Source organism: Falco punctatus, assembly GCF_963210335.1.
Source record: "Falco punctatus genome assembly, chromosome: 7".
In the NCBI taxonomy this organism is placed as follows: Eukaryota; Metazoa; Chordata; class Aves; order Falconiformes; family Falconidae; genus Falco; species Falco punctatus.
In genome coordinates this window covers 36,556,413-36,581,733 of record NC_137587.1, presented here as the reverse complement: position 1 = coordinate 36,581,733, position 25,321 = coordinate 36,556,413, and the positions used below count along the sequence as shown (strand labels likewise).

At 43.2% G+C, this 25,321-nt stretch overlaps 3 protein-coding genes across 8 annotated transcripts in view; 1 reads left to right on the top strand and 2 right to left on the bottom strand.

The window, feature by feature from the left end:
• TECPR2 (tectonin beta-propeller repeat containing 2) overlaps positions 1-1,728 on the bottom strand; it is a 55,256-nt gene extending 53,528 nt beyond the window's left edge. For 3 of the 4 annotated variants that reach the window (XR_013929303.1, XR_013929304.1, XM_080394556.1), the window contains exon 1: positions 1,596-1,713. The gene's annotated coding sequence lies outside the window, so the exon portion shown is untranslated. Of the gene's footprint in view, positions 1-1,595 lie in introns of all 4 variants that reach the window. The other variant, XM_080394557.1, reaches the window with a different exon arrangement.
• Positions 1,689-21,716, top strand: CINP (cyclin dependent kinase 2 interacting protein). 2 transcript variants are annotated; one of them, XR_013929317.1, is made up of 6 exons: positions 1,689-1,788; positions 2,864-3,032; positions 4,218-4,344; positions 6,654-6,783; positions 8,290-8,567; positions 21,586-21,716. XR_013929317.1 is itself a non-coding variant. In XM_080394645.1 (5 exons), exons 1-5 carry the CDS (start codon positions 1,782-1,784, stop codon positions 8,490-8,492), a joined length of 636 nt encoding a protein of 211 aa, XP_080250771.1. In that variant the 5' UTR covers positions 1,689-1,781; the 3' UTR covers positions 8,493-8,614. The 2 variants fall into 2 exon arrangements, 1 of the variants encoding a protein (XP_080250771.1); XM_080394645.1 differs by lacking the exon at positions 21,586-21,716 and having other exon boundaries at positions 8,290-8,614.
• Positions 11,984-24,901, bottom strand: ZNF839 (zinc finger protein 839). 2 transcript variants are annotated; one of them, XM_080394559.1, is made up of 8 exons: positions 22,876-24,901; positions 21,061-21,990; positions 18,780-19,031; positions 18,011-18,103; positions 17,503-17,655; positions 15,690-15,830; positions 15,118-15,253; positions 11,984-13,362 (listed from the first exon to the last, which is right to left on the bottom strand). In XM_080394559.1, the coding sequence occupies exons 1-8, from the start codon at positions 23,545-23,547 to the stop codon at positions 12,371-12,373; spliced, it is 3,369 nt and encodes a 1,122-aa protein (XP_080250685.1). In that variant the 5' UTR covers positions 23,548-24,901; the 3' UTR covers positions 11,984-12,370. The 2 variants fall into 2 exon arrangements, with proteins under 2 accessions (XP_080250685.1, XP_080250684.1); XM_080394558.1 differs by having other exon boundaries at positions 21,061-21,987; positions 22,876-24,134.
• Positions 24,902-25,321: the final 420 nt, after the last annotated feature.

Here is a 25,321-nt window from a genome sequence, read left to right as displayed (position 1 = left end):
ACATCCCCCTAATCACAGTTGTGTATCACATGTAGTCTTTTTATTAACAGCTTGAGGATTATTTGTTATCTGTTTTTCCTACTTCATTGATCAAAGCCAAACAGTGGATATAATCTATTTTCTCAGACAGATTTTGGAACTGGACACACATGTTCACTCTGCGTCAGCCACAGCTACTCTGAAGTACGTAACAGCTGTATAGTGCAAATCAGCTTGTGCTAAGCAGTTACCCTGCAGCAGAGATAGAGAAAAATACCTTATGTTGCACATCAAAAACAATCACCAAAGACAGTCCTTCCTTCTCAACTCACAAAGTTCCCAACAAGCTTTTAAATATTGCATTCAAGGCCATGTTTTGAAAAGCAATTTTTTAAAAAATTTCTCTGGTTACAGAAATAGGGCTCAACGCTGCCTAACAGAGGCAACTAACGTGAGAGATAATCCCCTGGTTAAACAGATAGGCAGTGGTTAAAGGTTCAGTGCCAGGGTATGCCACAGATTGACTGCTGGAGGCTAAAGCTATCACCGCATTTCTCTGAGCCCGTGTCCTGTGTGCACATGAGGGACAACAGCTCTGGGGTTTTATATTCTTTGGCATAAAAACTTGAATTTAAGCTCTTCGGAGTACGGACAAACTCATATATATAACCACCACTAAACACAACAGCCTCTCATCTCAGCTAGATCCTGCTAACTAAAAAGAAAAGTGGTTTCATTCTCTGGTTCTTCCCACATTTTTAGCCTGAGGAGCAGGCCACACAACTGCCACATCTCCAGAGCTTTTCACAGCAAACAGGTGCCAAGCAGACGGGCGAACGCCGACACGCACCCCTGGCAGGCAGAGGACCCGCCAGCACACAGGTGGCAGTTACCTGACTGACACACACGTCACTTTACAGGACTCCTGAAACGTTGCACTTTTGGCTCAGAAGAGGGTGGTGGGGTTTTTTTTCAAAGAAAAAAGCCAAACAAACAAAACCAAAACAACAAACCCAGGTGACAGGGATGGAAAGACCAAGAAAAGGAGCACCCGGGGTCCTGTGCATGCAGGTACGCCGAGAGGGGCTGTGGGAACCTGGCTTTACTCGCTCCGATGCTCTTGGGACACCCAGTTTGCCTATGAAACCTTCCTTACTTAAACGCATTTCTACATTCCGGCCGGTGTTTCAAACCATTCCTTCCTAATGAGCTGCCTTCTAGCGCTTCAGGGGTCGCAGCTCCTGACGGGGGAGGAAGAACAGCACTGGCGCGGGCTCCCGGGCGGGCGGCCAGCCCCGCCGCCCCGCTCTCCCGCCGCCTTTACCTCAGCCCATGCCGGTGTTGCCACCGGCGGCGAAGTCCCCGCAGCCGCGCAACGGCCGCCCCACCGCCGCCCTCCCGGAGCCCCGCAGCGCGCCCTGACGCGGGCGCTCTCCCAAGGCGAGCCGCCGGGGCACGGGCGGGAAAGCCAGCCCGCTCCGCCTCGCCACACCGGGCTCGCCCGCAACAGGCGGCCACGGCAGGCCCCGATGGCGGCGACCGGAGAGGAAAACGAGAGCCGGAGCGGGCCTTCAGGCGGTTCCTACCCGTCTCCGCGGAGACGCGGCTATACTCACCGCCTCAGGAGCGCGGCGCGGCCATAGGTAGCGGCGGGGCGGAGGAAGAGAGCGCGGCGGCGCCCAGGCCCCGAGGCAGCAGCGGCGGCGGCCCCGGCTGCCTGCGCCGCTCGGCGGGGCCGGGCCTGGGCCTGGGCCTGGGCGGGGCCGGACGTGAGCGCACTTCCGCGGGCGGCGGGCGCCGCCATGGCGGGTGAGTGAGGGAGGGCGGGTAAGGGGGCTGCTTCCCGCCCAGCCGAGCGGCGGCAACGGCCAGGGCCCGGGGCCGGTCCTTTCCCTGGCTGAGAGTGAGGGGCAGCGGGGAGCAGCCAGGGACCGGGGTCGGGGGCTTCCTAAGTAAATTAGTGTGTGTGCCTGTGTGTGTGGTGCCCTGTGTCGCGCGTGGTGCGGGTGAGGAAGGTGCCCAGCACGTCGTGCATGGCCCCGGGGGAGGTGAATGACACCTGTGTCTCGCTACGTGTGTGGGCTTCGCGGGTGTGACCAGTTACAAGTGTCTCTGTGAATAAAAGTTAAAAGTAGCCAAGGCGCAAGCAGAGCGTCAGGTGGCATTTCTTAGCTTCGAGCTACCCTCGCAGCCGCCTGCCTTCCCGAGGCGTGAAGGTGTGGTGGTGTGGGCTGGGCGGGCAGGGCTGCCACAGCCCTCCCGCTGAGGTGACAGCAGCACTCCTGCTAAGGTGACATGAGGTGACAGCAGCCCTCCCGCTGAGGTGATGCTGGCCTGCCAAGGGAGTAATGCGCAGTGGATTCCTGTTGCTGTGTTGGCCTCAAAGGACACCTTGTAAAATGTGGGCTTTATGCTCGAGGGTAAAGCACCCACCATCTTCTGTAGGATCCAACATTCTCCCAAACACTTCAAGCTCACCTGCTGATGTGAATTAATTCAGATGTTTGCAGCATGAGTGCTGTGCGGGTACAGTAATCACTGCCATGATTTCTTATCGTCGTACACTGCGTTAGCGTTTGACTGTTGTACGTTGACGGAAGACTGCTAGATTAGTACTGCAAAGCCACTACTGTCCATGTTGCAATACCACATCTCAGAACGTGCCTGCATTTTTTAAATAACATTATTTTCTTGTCAATAGTAGTAAGGCTGACAGATGAGGAATTAGATTTTATGACTGAAGACAGCTAGTGTAAATTCCATTTTACTTTAATCCATATTCAGCACTAAAACAAGGAAATAATTCACACAAACAGCTGTCGAAGCACACTGTTTTATTTCTGTATGCTTTAAATGGCTTGAATTTCTTTATTTTCTCATACAGCAAAAAGTCCTGCTGATGGTACTCCAAGAAGACCTGTTTTATCTGTCAGTGCAAGAAAAATTAAAGATAATGCAGCAGACTGGCATAATTTAATGATGAAATGGGAGAGACTGAATGATAGTGGGTTTACTGTTGCAAACAAAATAGTCAACGTGAAGATCAGTGAGCAGTAAGTATGATAATACAAGTAAAGACAGCATAAAGATTGTGTTTATTGAGAAATTTATCAGTTTTCTTCACTAGAAAGTTCTTTTTTTTGGAAATGGGGGAAAGAACATGTCTGGATAAGCTAACTGAGATCAAACTCGGCCCTTACACTTCTTGGTTACATGATCTATTTACATGCAAATAATAAATGTCTCAAAGATTAAATTAATCTCATAAAGTAATTATATTTGCAAGAAATTGAAAATGTTTATTATACATAGTCATGCATAACAGTTTAAAAACTTCTAGAATGTACAAAGTTAGAATCTAACCCTATAGATCTCAGCCTATATGGGTTCCCTTACTCTTTTTGCATATTTACAAAGGCCATTGTTACCAAATTTTACTCAAGTCAAAAATTCAGCAGATTTTAAGAAAGAATCAGTGACTTATAGGGACAAAAAAGTTAGAACAGTGCTGATAAAAAACAAAAAACAAAACAAAAAAAACCAAAACACCACAAAACAAAAACCTCCAAAACAAAAACCCAGCTTTGGTAGACCTGTTCTCTTTATGCTCTAAAGAAAAACCTGTAACTAATGGTTTTGTGAAGAAACTTCAGAGCCCTGACAGCTGAACAGGGTTTGTCTGACAGGATTCTGACAGGTACAAGTTCAGGAATATTTTGCTGTAATGGAGTCAGGTGTTGCTTTCACTTTCTAGCAGTTCCTTCTCCCCTAAATTTACAGCTTCTGTGGAAAAGTCAGTAAGACAGGATAGGTGTCTGCACATTAGCTGCTCTGGGTTCACAGTTAAATGTCTTAGCTTAAATTGTGCATGTAGGTGAGTTTGTAGTGAGGCACCAATCTGGAGCAGCTGAAGCCTGGGCATATCTTGTCCGTTATCAGAGAATAACCTCCAACACAGGGGGAAAGTAAAGTGGGAAGAGGTGTTATCTTAACACCTGCAACTGTTTTCTCAAGCACGTGCTCTAAGGTAGAGTAATTCTATGTTCCTCCGAAGATTATGGTACCAACTCCAACTGCTCACATGGCTAGCTATCTCTTTTACTATTTTTATTTAGGAATTCTCATGATCAGCCTGTGAAAGAGAGATTTTGTAGGATCAGACCACATGGATTTTAAATCTGCACATCTCAAGTAAAGCTGTATGCAGTTGTTTACTCTGCCTAATGTTTCTGTTTTAGATTTGAAGACAACAAACTGGAGATAGCATGTGATAACAGTGCCACAGGATCTGAAAAGTCAGCTCCAAAATACAACGAAGAACTCGACAATTTCTGTGCAGAATTAGTTGAGACCTTAAAGCATATGGTAACACCCATTTTTCAGTCTTAGTCAATATGAATCAATTCCAAGTGTGTTGAAGTATGACTTAAGGAAATGCCCTCAAGTATTTGTTGTAAACAGAAAATTGGGATTTTTTTATTCACACTTCTTTGGCTTCAGACCCAAATGATTATAAATCTAGCATGCACCATTAATTTTCTTGATTGGTAAATTTGAAATTTGGTTTTACATCTGCCTTCTGCTTATAATTCTGAATCTCCTTTTATAAAGTGATCTTCTGAAAATGAATCATACAAAAATGCATTCTAAAACTGCAGCTGTTTTCTCATCCTGAATATTCCCTCTGTTTAGAACAAAACAAACAACAAAGCATGAAGCAGTGCTTTACCTGCCATCATATCCTTGCAGCTGTCTTTGATCAGACATAATGCAGTTGTATTTTTAGTCCGCCTACCTGCATTTTCTGTGCAGAACTCCTCTAGAGAGTGGAGTAAGATAATTAGTATGTAACCCACCTTTTTTCTGTATACATTGCTATGAATTAATGTCACCTGTCAGTTTGACAGAGAGCAAAAGGAGTATTTTTTTGCCTGATACTGTAATTTAAATTTCTTATTAAAAATAACTTTTACAGACTTCTGCCAAAGTGGAGGCCCATTAAAAAGATGATAGATCTATTCTTTTGTATAGAGAGGATACCAGTCCAGTATTTAGAATAAGCAGGAAAGCAGCTGGATTTTCCTCAAACTTTGTTCTGTGGGAAAAGGTAACAGTAATTTGGAGGGTTTTTTCTGTTTTTTTCCCTTGAGGTAGTTTTGTTTTCAGACCGCTAAGTGTGTTGATGCAGTTGTTTATTACTCCCAAGTAATAGGAGTCTAAGCAACCAGTGTTAGAGACCGGGTACTAAACATAGCTACTACAGATATTTTTCATGCCTTATTAGTTTGTACCAGCTTATGAGTTTATAGAAATAATGGCTGGAAAACAGGCTGTTGGAAAAACACCCGGTAGTGCTGGTTGACAGCCAGCTGAACATAAGCCAGCAGTGTGCCCAGGTGGACAAGAAGGCCAGTAGCATCCTGGCTTGTATCAGAAACAGTGTGGCCAGCAGGACCAGGGAAGTGATTGTCCCCACATATGTGTATTTGGCACTGGTGAGACTGCAGCTTGAATACTGTGTCCAGTATTCACCTGTGTTCAGCCTCTCACTTCAAGAGGGACACAGAGGTGCTGGAACACGTCCAGAGAAGGGCAACGAGGCTGGTGAAGGGTCTGGAGTACGGGTCTTATGAGGAGCAGGTGGGAGAACTGGGATTGTTTAGTCTGGAGAGGAGGAGACTCAGGGGGGACCTTATTGCTCTCTACAACTACCTGAAAGGAGGCTATAGGCCTGTGGGGGTCAGTCTCTTCTCCCAGACAGCAAGTAATAGGACAAGAGGAAATGGCCTCAAGTTATGCCAGGGAAGGTTTAGATTAGATATTAGGAAAAATTTCTTCACTGAAGGGGTTGTCGAGCGTTGGAACAGGCTGCCCAGGGAGGTGGTGGAATCACCACCCCTGGAGGTGTTTAAAACCCGTAGATGTGGTGTTCAGCGACATGGTTTAGCGATGGACTTTTTAGTTCAGGGTTAAGGGTTGGACTTGATGATCTCAAAGGTCTTTTCCAACCTAGGTGATTCTATGATCTATATTTTCACTTATTGACTTAAAGATACTTCCTGTAAGCTCTATTTTGTTGTAAATATTAGTCCCCATCAGTAATGCACAAAGTCAGATGAGCATGAAGGAAGTGGATTAAGTGACCTGTTTTTTGAAGCAAGTTGTTAAATCAGCCTAGATACATTGTCAGTAGTAGCTTGAGCTGCTTTTCTCACCTGCCACTGGGCTTTTGAAATCAAATTCAAGTCATCTTGATATGGTAATGTAAGAAAGCATGTGTTTATAGGGCTCGTGCCACACTTGTTCATAGACAGTCTGATGTTTTTCCCCAGTACTAAACTGCTACAGGAAAAACCCAAAGAAAGGTGAAAAAATGCAAGAGGGCTTTAATATATTTCTACATGGAGGAAACAAGAGTCACTAAGTAATATCTGCGGCATTCAGAATTTTAGGGTATCTCATATTAAATCTTTGTGTAAAATCCAGCTTTGATCCCTGTCTGGAGTTTAAAAAAGTGAGTTAGAAATGTTAAAACTAAATAATCTTCAGAAATAGTTTTTAAAAAATTAAATAATTTTAAAAAAATTAAGAAATTGTTTTAAAAAATATTTTAAGTTTATAGTAGCCTAATGTTCCTGAGAAGTTCATTAACATTGCATGTTCATCATTTTCAGACAAAAATACAACTGAAAATGGAAAAGCTTACTTTGACTACTAAAGCAATCTGTGACTTGGAAACATTCCACCACGGAGCTGGGAATTGCACAGCACCCTTCTTTCATACATGGCCTACACCATACTTCTGTAAGTAAAACATTGATTATCTTAGCTAATTGCATTGTGTCGTTGATGTCATCCTATTTAGGACTGAAAAATAAACCCCTTTATCTGGATGTCTTGCCTGAGAGAGAGAGAAAGAGAGAGAGAATTGTCTCCTTTTTAATTGACTAATCAATAAACACATGGATGCAGCACTTGGCTTAGGGTTACTGCTGATGACTGCTTGTATGGATTGCCAAGCATTGTCTGACATGCAACAATTACAGCATAAACCTAAGCTCGTCGGCAGCTTACAGTGTCCAAGCTGCAACAGCCACATCCTTTGTAGGGAGAGGCATATTTGCAACTTGGTAGTGTTAAGCCGTAGGCTTAACTGACTTGACTTGTTACTTGACACTGAAATGAAATCCTTGAATGCAAAGAGCAAGCTATACCTCTGTTATTTCTCAGGCAGCTGAATTAAAATACCTCTGATCTCAATGTCAGTCAAGACAAGCAAGGAAATGTTCAATTACTGTCTCTTGTTAATATCAATCCTTTTAGCATTCACTTGATGACAAAAGATACTGCCTCCTGACTGGTATTACCGCAGATTTTAGACTGTTTGAATTAGAGAGAAGCCTGGTTGCATGCAAACCAACAGCTTTCTGTGTGAAGTAAAAGTCATACCTTTGTGAAAGCCTGCTTCTTACTTCGCTACCAGAAGGTAGTGGGAAACTTATGTACTAGTTTCTGCCAGCTTAAAAGGGTAAGAATGAGAAAGGCAGCTGCTGTCAAAATGCTCATTGTGACTGAATCATTTAATGATGCCCACTACTCCATGAAAGACTAAATCCTCCTGAAGGTAGTGATAGTTCAGGCAAAGTTAGAAACACAAGATCAGTGTCTCTCTAAAAATAAAGTGTGGTTATTTTTAGAAAGCCAAACAAAGATTATTACATAGATATATTTCAGCCCCCCTACCAGTATTACTAACATAACTAGTAACAATATTGGCTTTTACATTATTTCAGTTTTGGTCTGTTGTGTTGTTTTACTGCTGTTTTTCACGATCAGTATCACTCATTGGTGATCATGCATTGCTAAAGTGCCTGACAGCATGTGAGGGCATCCTTTAGATTAACTAAAATCAACAGTGACTCTAAAATGTGAAGCTTGTATTTCAGGATAGCATTACCAATTTTTAAGATCAAATTTCAGTTATTTGAAAGAATAGCTATAATTGTTAATTTTATAGTGGGCCCTGAGATTCAACACCTCTGCTTATTCTAGAATTAAAAGTTGATTCAAGTCAAAATTACAAGTGTATAGAATATATCCAAAAGCTGAGGAAATGGTTTAGCATTTTATATTCTAGTGTACAAATGTTATTAATGCTGTAAACAACAAGATGTCTAGTCTAAATATGGCAAATAGTTTATATAAGGTGGGGGGGGGGGTTAATGGTCAATACATTACAAGTATAATTTAACTTTCAGAGAGTTGCTGAAATGTTCTGGTCGGTGTGAAAGGTTTTTCAATCCATTTCAGATGAAGTTTCTCTGAAGCTTTCTGAAATGTACAAGAAGGAACTACAACTCAAGCAAACAATTGTACAAGAAATTGCTCATTCTGCTGACCAGGATCTGCTGATGGTCTATTTATCATCATGGTTATACCAGCCTTACATTGAGAACAGCAGCAAACTACTACTTGAAGCCATGCTGCTGGAAACAGGACATAGACAGTGCTAGAGTTTCAAATGTTACATGGCTTGCTTCTAACGATGCTTACATGAAACTGAAATGGCAAATTGCAAGGCTTACCAAGTAAGTTGAGTTTTTGTAAAGCTTATTAAAAGAAGTGTTTCTCTGTAGCTATTATTTTGTCTCAGCTGAAACTTTTTTCTGCATGGGACAATCTGGTTTTGGTTGCTTTATCCATTTTAAGTGCAGCACAGAGGATACAGTTAGGAGGCTGAGTCCCCTATGATCAGAGAGAGGTAAGCACTACGTGGTAGTCTGGGGGGGGGAGGTTCAATGCACATAGACATCTACAGCAAAGAATGTAACTACTTTCCAAGTCTTGACGCTCTAAAATACCTACATTATCCCTTTCACCATAGAAATTCAGCACTTCTTGATCTTTCATGGCATTTTTTTACATGACTTAACAGGGCTAGCACTTTTGTACTTGTTTTATAAATGGGGAAAAGGAAAGTAAAGTACAGAAGGCAGGATCCAAAATGATCCACACTTTGGTATGTGGTTCTGAAAGGCTGTCGCAGACAGTAGTGTAAATTCTGGTTTGGTTTTGATTATAGTGTGCTTAGGTACATCACCCTTGAAGAGTGAGCCAAGCCTGAACTAGCACCATGAGAAGTTTTAGTACAACTCACCATTCCACAGTCGTATGAAAAGGTCTTGTCTCTTTTAAGTCATTCTAACTTTTTTCTTTTAAACATGTTACATGAAAGCAGCTGTTGAATAAAAACAAGACCTGCTTCAGTCATGGCCTTATCCCATATTGTTTGCTTCCTGTCATAAGATTCAGTGAGTTTTTCCTTGGATTACTGTTTCTGATGCCAAGTGGGTTTGGTTTACTGGTGTGCCCCCCCCCATGTTTTTGGTTAGCAGTTTATATGACAAGAACTGGTGGCTCAAATTCTTTTCTTTTTCATGCTGCTTTCTTGGAAAAGAGTGGAGTGTGTTCGGGAAAAACAGTTAATGCCAAAGCCAAATGCTGAAGTGGAGTTCAATACCCTTACTTGCTTTCATTGCTAAAGACATAATAATCACTGTAACATACTGTTGTGTCAGACCTAGGTAGTGTGGAGAAACTGCTACCCTTATCCAGCCTTTAATAACCGTTAGCTGCTACTGCAAATTACCACTTTTCAGAAAAGTGTATTGGAATGTGGAAACTATGCAGCTGTGTTATCATTTTTAGTTAAATCCCTAATGCATAGTGAATTTAGGCCTTCTGCTTACTTCATTATGATTAATAATCTAAATTCTTCCCACGTACTGATTGCCTGTATGATCTGCTCCTATATAAACTGTTGATTTATATCTCCTACTTCACCCAATTATGTAGGGTTTCCAAGTGTTGACTCATTGTGCACTGACAGAGGTTTACCCTTCATTCTCCTTGAAGTAACTATTTGAAGTAAAAGACAATGACACAAAATGCACACTGCTATGAAATGACTATCATGGCTGTGGTTTGACACTAGAAAAATCTAATGAAAACAGCGAGAGATTCTGGAACAGATTTCTGATAGGAAAAGTAGGGTCACTTAACTGGCTCCAAGCTGAAACCCCATAAGCTTGGTAATGGAAATTCCTGAGTTTCCTGCAATAATGGAATAGACAGACATGAATTGGAAATTTTCTCTACATTGCTCTGTTCAACAAGAAGGTTGTTTCTGACAGCTTAATAGCATTCTATTCTTACCCCAAATTTCTATCATCTAAAAAGAAATTCTGCTGTAGCTCAAGGAGAGTACAATCAGTTATGAATAGCTTTGTTGGGTTTTATTATTTTTCTGTGCAAGCGTTCCGCCTAGTTTAACAGCCAACTTTGAGTAGGGCCAAACCCTTTGTCACTATGGAAACACCTTTGTACCTGAAAAATACTTTCCAAGGAGAAAAGCTTGGTTTGCTTATAGAATTGTTCTTTTAAGATGAGAGCAAGTGTATTCTGTTTCCCAGCATGTGGAAATCAATAGGGAAGGCAGAATTGAAGCAAATTTTCATTTTCTGCACAGGTGGAAATTGTGGTTTGTTCTTGTTTCTTGGAGGAAGTAAGCTCTACAGGAAGGAATCTTCATATTCACAGCCTCCCTTGCTCATTGACTGCCATCAGACACAGGAATATTACTGCAAAAACATTGCAGAGATGTTTTGTCATTATAGCTCTAAGCAGTTGATCGTTAAATTTGAAGCCCTTAGATGTAGTTATTAAGACAGTCAGTACAAAAGAGTTTGAAAGACCAGCAGAACCTCGCTTTGTATGGTACCTTCACTTACAAGGTAAGCCTGTATCTTTTGACCAGGTGGTAACCACCACTTAAAAAAAGAGAGGGGGAAAACCCAGAACAAAAACTAGACCGTAAACCCAAACACCAGACAGGAGTTCACTAATACATGATCATATCTTTCACATTCACACATAAAAGGCAGTGGTTTGGCTAATCAATCTTCTACTTATGCAACCAAGACAAAAAAAACGAAACACACCCCAACCCAAAACCCCAAACCAACTATATTAAAAAGATGCAGTAGAAAAGCTTATTCCACCTCTGAATTGTCCTCTCTCTCATATAGATTTAATTTTAGTGGTTTTCTTCAGTAAAAAGACAATGGGAAAAAAAATCAATGTTCGTACTTGATTTAAGAACAGTTCTCCTGCATATCACAGGTCGTTTTAGCTGATTTGTCCGTTTATCTCAGTAGTCTCACGTATTTAGCAATGAGGCAACAACACACATTTTAAAGGTATGTTACCAGTTTTCAGTAATGTCTGCAGTAGCTCATGAACAAACTAAAGATACTGGTCGTTTAAGGTTCTTCTTTTTCACCTGCCAAGCTTCTTGAAAGAAAGACAGTGTCTTGGACAAGAAGCTGCTAGGGAATCTCCACAAAAAATTACCATTCAAGCGTATGACAAAAGTACAAGATAGCAGTAGATAAGTAATTTGGTAAGTTCTCTGACTCCATAAAACAGGGATTATAGTCAAGGACACCTTTTATGATTAAATAGTACAGGGCAGTGTGGAGTTACTAGGAAGGTCAATGGTTAGAAGGATCTGAAAGAAAAAAGTATAATACAAGTCTAACAAAATTAACGATCACAGACTAAAGTAAAAAAAGAATGTGGTATCTTATTAAGGAAAATCAGATCATTACTTATGCAGCCTCCCATTTCTGTCTTAAGTAACAGCAATTTCTGAAGGTGGGGCTGAACATTACACAAGCATACTTAATTATATTTTCAACAGTTCAGTACAAATCGGATCTTGTTTGAGGCTATTTTTGTCTTTCACTCAGTGGATGCTTATTTAAGTGAGGATCAGCTAGGCTGTCACATTGTTCCCAGAATGCACAAGCATGGATTATATTTAAAACTGCCCATTTTTCCATGCAGATTTATGCACATCAAGTCTGGATGCTAATGAATATTCAAGCTAGCTTTAAGAAAGTGCAATAACAAAGTGTTTTGTAATCTCAGTGGCACAGAAAACACGCTTTTAATATAGTTTTTATTTTACCCATATACAGCTCGCCAGTACACAGCACATCACTGCTGAACAGCAGTACAACTTACTGCATTTTTAGATGGCTAGAGAGAAAAGGAATTATGTAACAAAAGGGAACAGTGCAACAGTTTTAGGGTTGACAGATTTCCACTTTCCACCCACCCCCAACATATAAAGCAAATAGAACAATGTTAATTCTAGAATTTTTGGTTGCAACGCTGCTAGATTTATATAAACATAAGTTATAAAAAGTACAGGGCATAGAAACAGTTTACAAATAAGTTAAATTTCCATTATTTCAGTATTCACATTAGAAAAATATACATTTTATATTCAGTCTTTTCCAGAAGAAAGCATATACAGTTTTCTAATTTATGGCTCCAATTCACTTTGCGAGAGCAAAATATCTTCACTTTGGCCATCTGTTTCCATTGCCAGTAGTGCTTCCACAGTTTCCAAAGGTATACCCTCAGGTGTGCGAATGTGCATTGTAGTACCATTGGAATCTGTTACAATAACAATGCCTTCTGCCTGAGACAAAACAGCAGTATCTGGATGAGACAGGATAAGCCCATCTGAAGTCTGAATAAAAATCTGTTCATGTCCCTGAGACAAAAAATCATGGCTCTCATCGGTAATCTCAAAGGCTACAGCTTCATCTACAGTTACTGTATTCTCCACCTCACGTTGCTCCTCTGTCCCACAAGAAAATTGATTCATGTTTTTAAAAGAGTTTTCATGGTTCACATGAGCAGACAAGGAGGCTTCCTGGACAGGGTTCTGGTGCAACTCAGTCTGAGCACTGTGTGGGTAGTTTATTGGCACAATGTTTGTTGAAAAAACTTTTTCAAGTTCTTGCATCTCATCAGTCACATCAGCATTACGGAATTGTTCAGAATGTTCTTTAATAGCAAAATTACGGTTTTCTTCTTGCAGTTTCTGATATTTTTGATTGTGACCATTTTCTTCACTCGTCAGCAAGTCAGTGCTCTGACTGTCCATTGCATCCTCCGACACAGACCTGCAAAGTTCAGGAGCTGACAGTTCACCTGCTGTATTCTCGCTCACAAAGTGCGCTTGAACTAATTCAGGCGAGCCACCTGCTTCAACAGGCAGTACAACTTCAGTATGTAGCAGAGGTGCGTCACCTGCCATATCTAGTCCCTGTATGTTCACAGGTTGGGAATACTCTATCCTCATTTTCACAGTCTGGGAGAAGGTACCTGAATTTTCAGCATTGATTCTAACTCCTGAATCAGCAAGTGAATTATGTTCCTCTGCTGTCGGTAATGTACTTCCAGTTGTGCAGCAAGTGATATGCCTATCTTCTGAAAGCAGGATTTCTCCATTTAATGGATTAAAACCTGAAAAGGTGAAAGAAGTATCATCTTGTTGGGCAACCTAATATTGCATGTCCAAAAAATTCTTTTATGCAATAATTCTGGAGGAAAAGCTGGACTACTTCCCTGCTTTCTTCCCCCACATTAGCAAACCCGACGTGCCTTACAAGAGTTTCACAGCACTTCCCAATGAGAAAGCCAGTATAAAAATACTCTATGGAATTTCTGGATAGTGAAATATTATTTAGTATTTCCATACCAAGGGACCTTACATTAGAAGCAGCATTTTTCTGTTAATCCTGAAAATTCTGGGCTGAAAGTCAAACTCAATTTTTTCCATCTGGCATACAGCCGGTAACATTAAAAGAATATACCAGGCACAAAGTTGTCAGCTGCTCATCCCCATCTCTATTAGTACATTGACAGAAGCATTTGAACTTGATAAAATTGCTGTTGATAATCAAGCTCATCCTGGACTCAGACATATCATCAAGTTACTACGTATTTAATTAGCTGTGCTAACAGCTGCAGGAGAACCTCGGTCCTGTGACAGAAAAGGTAAAAAGCACTAATGATTTAGTGTGTTTTACCAGTTATTTGATCTGGACCAAAAGCCAGGTCACAAACCCAGTAGGTAGTTGAACAGTAACTACTAAGCTGCAGTAGTATACGCTGTCAGGTTTTATTACTGAAGATCAAAAGGAACAAGTAGGTTGGTTGTTGTTGTTATGAAAGATATCACTGCACAACAAAGGAGGCCTCACACTTCAGAAGGGACCATTTTAAATTTTTTGTACTGTACACTAGCAAAGGCCCTACTAGCAAGTGCAATTGAAAGAAAAATTAAAAAAACTCATAGCAGAGGAAAATCGTAATACAATAAGAAATAAACATGGTCATGCAGACAGCCTTTCAGAGAAAAAAACAAACTAAAGGGGAAAACGAAAACACAACCATTGGCAGAAAGATGTGCAAAGGGAAAAAGCAAAGCAGCTTACAGCAACACCAAAAAAAGACATTTACAAAACAAGAGGATGGTACTGATACACACGTCCTAGAGATGCGTAAGGGCTGGAATCATTCACAACAGTGATCCTAACGCCCCTGAATTACTGCAACACTTTTGCATCAAAGACCAGTGGAGTTTTAGGAGATTACAGATGGGACCCATCTCACCTTCCTTTCTAATCCACTGTTACCCTGCCAATCTGAGGGTCAGGGAGAATAAAGACAAGGGATAAAAAGAAAGGCAACCACTGCAAAATAGCACCTTAATTCCAATCTTCAGATCCCACATCTCCCCTGGGATACAGGACAGCCTGCACCAGCTCTCCCCCTCCCCCAGGATCCACAAAGCTCCAATGATTCTGCTATTGCAGCCTGCTGGCACAGACAGAATGGACATGCACACTGCTTCCTCTTTCTCTGCTCTTCCACAGCTGACACAAAGGTCATGCACCACCTCAGCTATGAGGGATAGGGCAGACAGGAAGCATTCAGGAAGCACACAGTAGAGACCAGTACTATGCTCATAGTACTACTGTAGTAGTATCAATAACTGGATTATCATGCATTCAGAATTGAGCTATTGCTGTGGTATGCATCATCCATAACTTCCCCTGGCTCCATGAGGCCTTTCCAGTTAAACAGCTGCTTTTGAACGACCTGGGAAGCAAGTTAACAAATGAAACCTTAAGACAAAAACCACAGTAGCTTGAAGAACAGATTTGTTCAGCTCCCCCACAAACACAACAGAACTGGAAAATCTGAAGAGGTTACCATCTTTTTCAAACAGTGTACATAAATTCCCACTCTTTTCTTTCACTTCATCTTGACTGGCATAATTATTCACATTCTCCATTACGTCTTCTAACTTGGTCCTTTTGGCTGATGGCAACAGTTCCTCCCCTGAGCTCTGTCAATACAAGAGATAATTAACTGGCTGCCACTGTAACAGCTGACAACATTGGGAAAGATCACAAACTAACTGTGGGCACTTCATGGCAGTGAACTGATACTCTCCTTGAAAATGGGATTTACACTTAAGGTCTTCCTAAAAGGTAAGGATTTAAACACTGCCCTCACACTTTGCCAAAATGCCACCAATTACTTTTGATATTTGGTTGAAACAATCTGCCCTTGCTTCAACATTAGAGCATCTCTCTGAGCTTTTCATATGTTCTGCTATGACACCACAGTAGGAAGTATTTCCAAACCCCAAACACCATGAAAGCCTTACTTTAACGTGAGTCATATAATACTGGTATGATTTTTTAAGGAGTAATTATTTATTTTAACAAGTCCTAATTTGTCTTAGTTTCATTTTTAATTTTCACAAAGGTATTCCATACCTCAGCTAATCGTTTTTGTCCCAGTATCTCCACAGGCACTTGCTCACTAACCATTTTAATTATACATTGTGAACAAGAGTCTACACCTCGCATATTTCGTTCTCCAGTGAGTATTTCTGCAATTCCTAGTGATTCAGCAACCTTTAAAAACAGTTACAGGAAAAAAAAGTAATGAGTTAGCCTCTCCAGTCTGAGTACATATATGCTGAAATACAGATCCATTTTCTTAAAACTGAACTAGAACTACACAGGGACACAGAACTACACAGCCTGACAATCAATCATCACAGCTCAATGAAGTATTTAGACTCCCATGTTTTCTACTTACTTCCATATTAATAGAACATGACCGTCATTTGAAGGTGAATATCAACAGGCAAACTCAAAAGAATTATGAGTACAATGGTTATATATAGAATCCAGAGATGGTTACTAAGAGCACAGTTTAATGAAGAACACCGTTGAGGTTCTCCATTATTTAAAAAACATTTAGGTCTTCCTGTTTAAAGAGTATCTCTGAGTAGTTAAGGATATTTTTTTTTCCCCACTCCCCACATTCCATTCTTGTGCTTCATCCTTATGCAGGTGTGCTAGTATACAACTTCTCAAGGCTGGGTTGTTTTATTTGTTTGTTTTGGGTTGGCTTGTTTTGGTTTGGGTTCTTTAGGAGCGCAGTTCTATATTAAGAATGCACATTAACACTGAAGAGAAGCAAGAAAGAGGTTCCATTTTGGGACTGCCAGTATCAACAGCATCCCTTTACTTGGTGCAACTCTGTTTCTCCAAAGGGAAACATCAGTGTTAATTACAAAATAGCTAGATAAGCATGCAACAACTCTAGAAAGGCTTTTTAGTATGTCCAGCAAATGTCACAATTTATTCTGAAAAATAAGTATTAACCACTGCTAACAGTCCATACAGAACTTCATTCTTTAAATCAGGATTATTACAAGAACCAAAATCTTACCTTCCCCCCATCCCTACTCTGAGTTTTCTAGTATGTTCCCCTCTCATAGTAGTTGCAAATTCAGTGCTGATATACCTTAATGAGCACAAAATCTGGAAATTTTGTTGAAGGTAGTATACAAAACAGCATTTTCACTACTTGAAACAGAGAAGGAAAAACAAAAAATATTTTTGGTATGAAGAGTTGTTTTATTCTAAGGGGAACACAGATTGACAAGGATCCATAAGGATAAACAGATCCATGTTAAAAAAAAAACCAAACAAACCCCAAAACAAACCTACCTTGTCTTTCTAGATACAGCTGCAATAACAATGAATCTGAAGAGTCACTGAAATCAGTTCTCAGTTTTATAATGTATTCACTACCTTTCATATTTGTCAGTATGACTGTGAACTGCACACAGGTGTTCAGTCCATCCTAATTTTACAATGAAACCACTTATCCCTTTAAATCAAGGCCGCTCATTTTAAATATAGACCCCTTCTTCCTAATCAAACATCACGATGTCCTTCTATTAGCAGTTAATTCTAAATACACCTTGAAGTAACATGCAGCTTCACTAGATATGCAAGACAAATATCAGCACAGCTAGATTTTTCATATATATATATTTATAGTTTCATCTATTGTCATAAACTAGAATTGTAGTTTTATCACAGATTTCTTTTTCTTTTTGGTTAGTTGTTGGACTTGTTACAACAATGTCTATTTTTGCTCATCAAGAAACATTTTCTTCAAATAACTTTTCCAGCATGGCAAAGCTTATCAGAGAAAAATAAGAACACAAAGCATCTAAAATAAATAAACAAACAAAAACATCAAATTCCAAATAGAGTGCTTCATTACCTTAGCATCTTTTATTTCAACAGGCTGCTGGCAACTCAACAAATCAGAATTACTGAGGTGATCATAAGCCATTTTCTTTACCATATTATGCAAGTCTTCAAATTCCCTATATACATCTGGGAAGTAAGCTTTGGCCGGATGCCCTTTTTCCACCTAGAAATAAGATGGGGAAAAGAAAGGGTTTGTTTCCCCCTCCCTATATTTTAAAAAAAGATTACATTAAAATATGTCAGTTCAGTTTTTTTCAACATTTTAAAACAGAAGTATTCAAGTCAAAAGATTATGGAATATTCAAAAATGCTATTGAACCAGGCAGCAAAAAGCAAGGCTTTCAATCAAGAGACCTACCAGTTTTGCCTGTGTAAGAGTGAAGCGACATGTGAAACATCTACATTCTGCACAATTCTAACTTAGGAAATGCAGATACATCTCTAAAGGAATCTTTTTATGTATACTAATGGAAGTCTCCCTAAAATAATTTAAGAATTTTACATAAAAAAAACCTCACCTTCATCAACAGAAATTCATATACTGTAACAAGCTTTGTAAGACGTGGGAGAGCCAGCTCCATTAAGTCTTCATTATCGCATTGTTGTATTAGCTGTCAAAAGCCAGAACGAGTTCATTAGAGCAAAGCAGCCTACAAAGGTTATGCATCCCACATTCAGAACATAAAGTATCACTACTTTTTTTGAAAGATACACTGTATGTTTAAGCAGCTTTGAGAATAGATGCAAACATAACACCAAAGAGTAGATAAATTAGAAAATGTCAAAACAGTTACTACCCATACACAGACAAAACAGTCCTACAAATGTTGCCAATTCATAGAAAGAAGAGCAACATCAGTAGATTTAGTAGCCATAAAGGATCTTTCACAACACACAGGAAACAAAGAAAAAACTGTGTTAATTGCATGGATTTTAATCCCCATTCTGTCCTCCCCCGAGAACTTCATTGTGGTTTGGTCTTGGGTGGGGTGTTTTTTGGGGTCATGGGGATGTTTTGGGTGAGGGTGGGGGTTTCCTTTCTAATTTGATGTTGCCCAGCTTCAGCTGTGTTTATTTTTACTGTGTTGGATGAGATACAGAACAGCAGCTAGTAACTTTCCTCCTCCAGAAAAAGGATAGCAAGAGTGCATCTACATGTCAAAAGTCCCTTTCCAGACTGAGTTCCCATTTTCCCTTTGTCCAGTGTTCTGCTAGAAATACTTCTAGCAGAAATACAGAGGGCGGAGGGGAATATACTTGTGAAGTAATTGCAGAAGAGAACCATACCTCTTTTAACCTAGCTTTTCTTCTGAATACATTGTGTTCTGCTGACACACTACTAATTGACTTTGAAGGGGACTGACCAGGTCTGCTAAGCCTTCCAGAACACCTAGATCTTCCACCCATCCTTGGTCGACCACGTCTCTTTGGTCGTCTGGGTCTTCCAGGTCCTTTTGGTGTTACAGGTCCTCGGTGTCCTGAACTGTTTTCATTTTGTTGTTCTGCCAACAAGTATCTGCTTTCTGCAGACTTACAAGTCTTAATTAAAAGAAAGAGAAAAGTATTTATTCATCATTTTAAACACTGTTTTGAGGAAGACCATTTTATAATTAAGTTCTTCATCTATGCAAACAATACATAGCACATTAAATAATGCAAAGCTGGATACAAGCACAACTGCAAAGAAAGTTGCAGAATAAATCCAATACATAAGTATGACTGCCACTTCTGCAACGTATACATGCCATTATTTGCAAAGTTATTATTTTTCATCCACAAAGTGTCACACAAGATACAGAGATTAAAGGAATGTAATTAAAGAGCTGTTTTATGTCAACTGAATATGTTTAATGTTTTCAAAGTAAAATATGTCCTCTTCAAATAAAGAGGTTGTAGAAATAAATCTTAATTAGCAGTAAAACATAGCCAAAGAAAAATTTGGGTTTCATTTTAACTATGTCAAAGCATGAAGACTTTATATGAAAGACAAAATCTCTCAACAACCATGACCAGTGACAAGCTCAGTAACTAAAAATGAAAATATATTACTCAGTGTCCACATTTCAAAATCCTTCATCTTCCCTAAGAAAGCAGCTAAGAAGCTGCTTTTGTTGTTAGATCAAATAGCAAACTCAAAGTACGTTTTCTATTTTTAAGTTATCATTGTGATTTCAGTAAAAATTTTTTTTACTGATAGAAGCAGTGATTTCTTACTGAGCATGTCTTGTCTTCCCTTCCAAGCTAGAACTTCTAAGAATGTCCCTATATTTTTTGAGAGGAGTTTACAATAGGACAGAGGTATATCAGGCTTCTTGTCATAGTACATTTTCATCCCAACATTCAGCAGCTCCCTACTGTTCTAGTGATTAGGAAAGCTCTAAAAAGGGCAAATTTATGTCATTCTATCCAGGGATTAAATTACTAAATTAGTTCTAAATATGACATAAGACTAGGTTGAATGTAGGGAACTTGATTGCCTTCCGATCTATCTCTATCAGCATACCAGTTTTAACAATCCTGCTCTTCTTTCCAGGAAGTATTTCCCTGCCCCAAAACTGTAATAAATCAGTGAGTTAAAGCACAAATTCGTAAAATCCGTATCTGCTAGTTAAAAGTAGCAGGTACGATAACAATCTAGTATTCATGAGTAGTATTACATATGAGACTGACTGTAATTTTTTTTCTAAATTCCCAAGATCCTAGGTAAAATAAGTGCTGCACAGGGAAGTAACAACTATATAATAATACAGAGAGCAGACTTCAGTATTCTGCAATTCTCTTTTTCCAAAGACAACAAAAGAGTGTACAGGACTGGGGAGGTTTGTTTGCTGCATTGGCATCTTAAGCTCTAAATTTTCACATTTCTGAGAATGACTTCACATTCACAAATAAAAGTAATATATGTGGCACTGCTACATCCAAACAAGTATTTTTTTTCCTAGACAGCAGCTGTATCAGCTCTTGCTGCAAGATGTTAAGAGTAATTTTAATATTAAAAGGGAAACTTTACTTTGAAGTGACCCATCTTAAAACAGCACAGAAAGAAATTTGCAGCTAAAGTAGCTTCCAACCCCGAGACTCAAGTTTCACCAAGGTGTTTGGTTTGCAGGGCTAGCTAAGCCACACTTTCAAAACCTGCTCTAGGAAAAGCTGCAGTCTGCTGTTGGATTCCTAATAAGAGATTTTTCTGTGATGACATTATTTCAGTAATAGGAATCGATAGAACAGATGATGTTTTGCTGTCTGTCCTGCTAAAGGCTGTAACTGAACAACACAGTATTGTTATTCAAATGCAGAGAGGAATTCTGTTTATGCAGACAAGGTTTTTTCAAGCCAGAAAACTGGTAACAAATGAACACTCAGTGAACATTTTTGTTTTATGTGCCTGTGCAAGAATGCTATTCCTGCAACACTACAAGAAACAATTTGTTTTTAAATCACTTCAATGGGCAATTTTTTTAATTTAGCATATTGGTGGATATTTCTGAGCAGTACAAGACTATGTGGCTACAAAACTGCCATTCTACTTTCCACAAAACCGACAGCTTTTCTAAGTAATACACTTTACCTGTTCTTCAGCCTTTGAATCAACAGTTTCTTCCAGACCGGTAGCTAGTGTGTTTTCATTATTTAAAGTGACAGCGATTGAATCCAAATGTGCTGGACTCATCATTTCCTCTCTTATTCCACAGACATTGTCCACAAATATACTTCCATTAGGCTTATTTAAAGGTATTTTTTGAGGTGAAGACTCCAGCTCTCCATGGCCTGGGTTAAGTTTATAATGTCTTGCTAATCCTCCTTTTCCTATATAGGATTTTTCACAAGTCTGACATTTAAACATTTTGGGCTTCAGATTATAATTTGAAGAACTGAATAATGCATCCTTTCCCTTCACCTTTCCTTCTTCATCATCTTCTATACTCAGCTCAGAGTAGTCATCAGAATCAGATTGATGACCATCAGCCAAATCCTCCATTTTAATGAATTTATAATCTTTAGCTTTGTATTTGGGGGGGCGTGAAATCCGTCCGGAACGAGTTTTCACTTTCAAGGATTTTTTTAACTTGTCATCTTTTTGGTTTTTTTCAAGGCATGGCATCAGACTATTTGCTGAACTTGCTGCAATCATGGTAATATTTGGAGACCTTGTAGCCGATACTGCGGCACATGTAGTTTTCTGTCCATTTAGCACCTTGGCTGCGGGAATCTTGTTCACAGACACCGATCCATGAGATGGTAAAGGTCTCTGCATGAGCAACTGAACTGGAGACTCAGAAGAACTATGCAGGAATAGCTGCTGCTGCTCAGTTCCTGTAACAGGCTGTATCCTAATTATCTGGGGATTAATAATGCCAAGTCCTGGTATGCTAGAATTCCTACCAACCGACTGACTCAGCGCTATAGTTTTGGGCTGGATTGGTGCCAATGATGGCATTGGCCTTTCAGTTCCCTTCATCTGTCCTGGCTGAACTTGGATACAAATGGCTTCCAGCTGCTTTTGTGGAAAAAAAGGAAGAGTTGAGATTACACAAATACAGTATTTATAAATAAAAGACAATGCTTATCAAGATGATACACACATGCCTTAAAGCAAAGCACAAAGAAACAAATGCACATCATTAGTTTTCCATTTTAATGCATCAAAGCACAGATATAACATCAAAGCAGAGTCCCTTCCTTCAAGCTACAGGCTTTCCTGCACATTTGTGACTGCTGTTCAACTAAAGCATGTCAAGTTTGCTCTTAGGCCATGTCACAGCTTTGTTGCCTGCTAGCAGGCCTGTTCTGGAATAGCAGTCAACACCATCGCCTACACAGATTCATAACCTTCAGCAAACCAAACGCAGGAGAACTACAGTCTGCTAAATGACAAGTGCCAAATACCAGATCCAGGACCTACTGTAATAAGTGCTCAGTTAAAAAAAAACAATTTTGTGAGGTTCATCTCCCTCGCAGTCTCTCATCTGAATTTCTGCCTCAGCTTGACAACCCCTGCACCCCAAAAGGTGGCCTGAAAGCCCAGAGAGTGTCACTGTCTGTGACAGGCGCATGCATCATCTACCTGCACATCACCACTCCACTGCTACGGAACAGCTAGCTCTTCCACGCTGTTCTAGCTGCACGTGTACTCGGACTGAAATACCGACTGCAGCAGCCAGCCTCTACACTCAAATGCGATTTTTCCAAACCACGTTGAAAGTTGTGCCTTTCAGTCGCAAGGCTCGAGCCTACACCCAAGGGCAGGTGTGACTGAGAAGGAAGGCAGAAAACCATAAACACACACACACACACCCGCCCCCGAGACCTGCCCTCGGCAGCGGATTTCATCACCGAGCGGGTGCCGCAGGCTCCCTGCCCCCAGCCTCCCCCCCTCGGTTACCTTCTGCGGGAGGAGCCGGGCGGCCGCCATGGCTTTGCCCTGCTGCAGGGCGACCTGCTGGGCCACGCTCTGCAGCTGCTGCGCGGCGTTGTGCATGATGCTGGCCAGCGGCGGCGGCGGGACGGCGTCCCGGGGCGGCGGGCACCCCCCGCCGCGGCAGGGCGGCGGCCCCCGGCAGGGCTCCGGCGGGGCGGCGGCCGCCGGCGGCTTCTGCTGCTCCTGGGCCTTGCTCACTTGCTCGATGACCCGCTGGAGCTCGGCGGGGGCCAGCGGCGTGGCGGCGTGGCGAGGCGGCGGGGGCGGCGGCTCCGCCGGGCCCGGCCCCTGGCTCTCGGCGGCGGCCAGCAGCTGCTCCAGCAGCCGCCGCTGCTCCTCGGCGCTCAGCCCCGCGCCCTCCACCAGGCTCCCATCCGCCTGCAGGTAGAGGACGGTGCCGCCCGCCGCCGCGCCGGCTTCCAGGGCGGCCAAGTTCTGCGCCAGCTCCTCCGTCACCGCCAGCAGCTCCGGGCCCTCCGCGGAGGGCGAGGGGCCCGCGGGCCCCGCTGCGCCCCCGGCCGCCGCCGCCACGCCGAGGGCAGCCCCGCAGGCGGCGGTCACCCCCCCGGGAGGCTCGTCTTCGGCTGGAGGAGGGGGCGGCGGCGCCTCGGTGCCCCCCTCCTCAGGAGCCGCCATCTTGGCAGGCGTCAGCGGGCGGGAGCCGCATCGGCCCCCCCGGGAGGTCTCGGAGGCGCGGGGCGAAGCGAGGGGCACCGGCGGCACGCGGGCCAATGGCGCCCCCGGCAGCGGCCCGCCGCGCCCCTGGGGCGGGGCCGCCCGGCACCGACGGCGGCCTCGCGGGGCCAGACATCTTCGGGGGCGGGGCGGGACGCGGTCGCGCCCGGAGCGGGCGGCGCCGGGTGGGACCCGCGAGTGACACAGACCGGCCGGAGGGAAGCGGCGCGGGCCGGGCTTCCTCTCGTGCGGCTCTGCGCCTCGCCACTCGCGCCTACGGGGCGGCGTCCCGCGGGGAGCGGGAGCAGCGAGCAGGTGGCAAAGGGGCGCGGGAGCGGGGCCCGCACGGAGCGAAACAAGCCGGAAGGGGCCCTCCAGCCACCGGCGTGCAATGGACACTCGCACCTCGCCAGCCGCAGGAGGGGGCACGGTGGGCGTTATAGCCGCGGTAGTGCCCGTCCGCACCCCCACGGCTGCGCCCGTGTGCGGGGGCAGGCGCGGGTGCGCTGGGTGGGACACACGAGAAGTAGAGGCAAAATAAGACGCTGTCTGGCCCGTACGGGGATCGAACCCGCGACCTTGGCGTTATTAGCACCACGCTCTAACCAACTGAGCTAACCGGCCTGTTGACGTTGGGTAGTGCTCGTCTATTGGTAGATAAGGGCGTCCAGGCCCCACAGCCCCATCCAGCCTAGGCAGGACAGGTGGCGAGCTGAACGAGGGCCCTCCTCGCCCCCCCCAGCAGCGCCGCAGCCACGCCCGCCCGTGTGGCACCCGCTCGTCCAGGGAGCGCTGTGCCCCGCCTATGGGGATGCAGCACCTGGGAGGTAACAAGCACGGGTCACGTTTGTGGGGCGACTTCACCTCTTAAGTCAATAGGTTCATACTTCCCCAGGTTATGATTCCAGTTTCATTTAGTTAAACAAAATATGTTTTGGGCGTATACGTTAAAAGCATTTACTCTTCTGGTTGTTTAATGCACTGTTCGGATGTTAATTTGCACGGACAAATGATTCACATTTTCCTAGTATTTTGGTTTTCACTACATACGCAGCATTTTAAAAGAACTTTTATTCTCAGCTTTGAAGCCTACATTAAAATAGTCCGCTCAACAAAAGGCAAATACCGTGAAGGGGGGCGGGGACGCCTCTGCAAAACGGTGGTTTTTTCGGAGACCGCCTGACTACAGCTCGGTGAGGAAAACCCGGTTCAGCGGCGCGGGGCCGTGCAGACCCCCGGCTCCCCGCTTACTCCTCGTGTAAGCCGGAACCCGGCGACACGCACCGCCCCCGCCTAACCAAGCCAGAAATGAACCCCGCGGAACCGCGACCTGCACTGGCACGGGGAAGCCACTGGGGATCAGGAGCTCACCGAAGATCAACCCGAGCCCGCACCGGCCGCACGTGTGCCAGCCCCGACACAGGCCAGGGCCGCCCGCGCCGCCGCTGGGTTTGCGGAGTACTCGGCGGCCCGGACCGAGGGCCGCGCGCATCAGCCCCTCACCCACAGAAAGCTCAACCCCACCGCCCCAAGCAGGACGGGCCAGCGGAGAAGAACCGCTCCGCGCACAGCACGGCACCGGAGGAGGCTGACAGGCCGCAGCGCCGAGGCGGACGCACCGGCCCACCGCAACCCCGCGGCCGGAGGAGCGGCTGACCCCCCCCACCTCCGCGTGCTACTAACGGACACCCTGCTGCGCGCCCCCGAGCAGGCGCAGTGGCCGCGGCGAGCAGAG

Excerpts from the sequence above, each read along its gene's own strand:
- CINP (XM_080394645.1), top strand. Across the intron at positions 4,345-6,653 it reads TTGAGACCTTAAAGCATATG|ACAAAAATACAACTGAAAAT; the intron begins GTAACACCCATT and ends CATCATTTTCAG. Across the intron at positions 6,784-8,289 it reads ATGGCCTACACCATACTTCT|ATGAAGTTTCTCTGAAGCTT; the intron begins GTAAGTAAAACA and ends AATCCATTTCAG.
- ZNF839 (XM_080394559.1), bottom strand. The coding sequence starts at position 23,547 with ATGGCGGCTCCTGAGGAGGGGGGCACCGAGGCGCCGCCGCCCCCTCCT. Across the intron at positions 19,032-21,060 it reads ATTCAAAGGCTGAAGAACAG|ACTTGTAAGTCTGCAGAAAG; the intron begins GTAAAGTGTATT and ends CTTTTAATTAAG. Across the intron at positions 15,831-17,502 it reads TTGAAATAAAAGATGCTAAG|GTTGCTGAATCACTAGGAAT; the intron begins GTAATGAAGCAC and ends CTGTTTTTAAAG.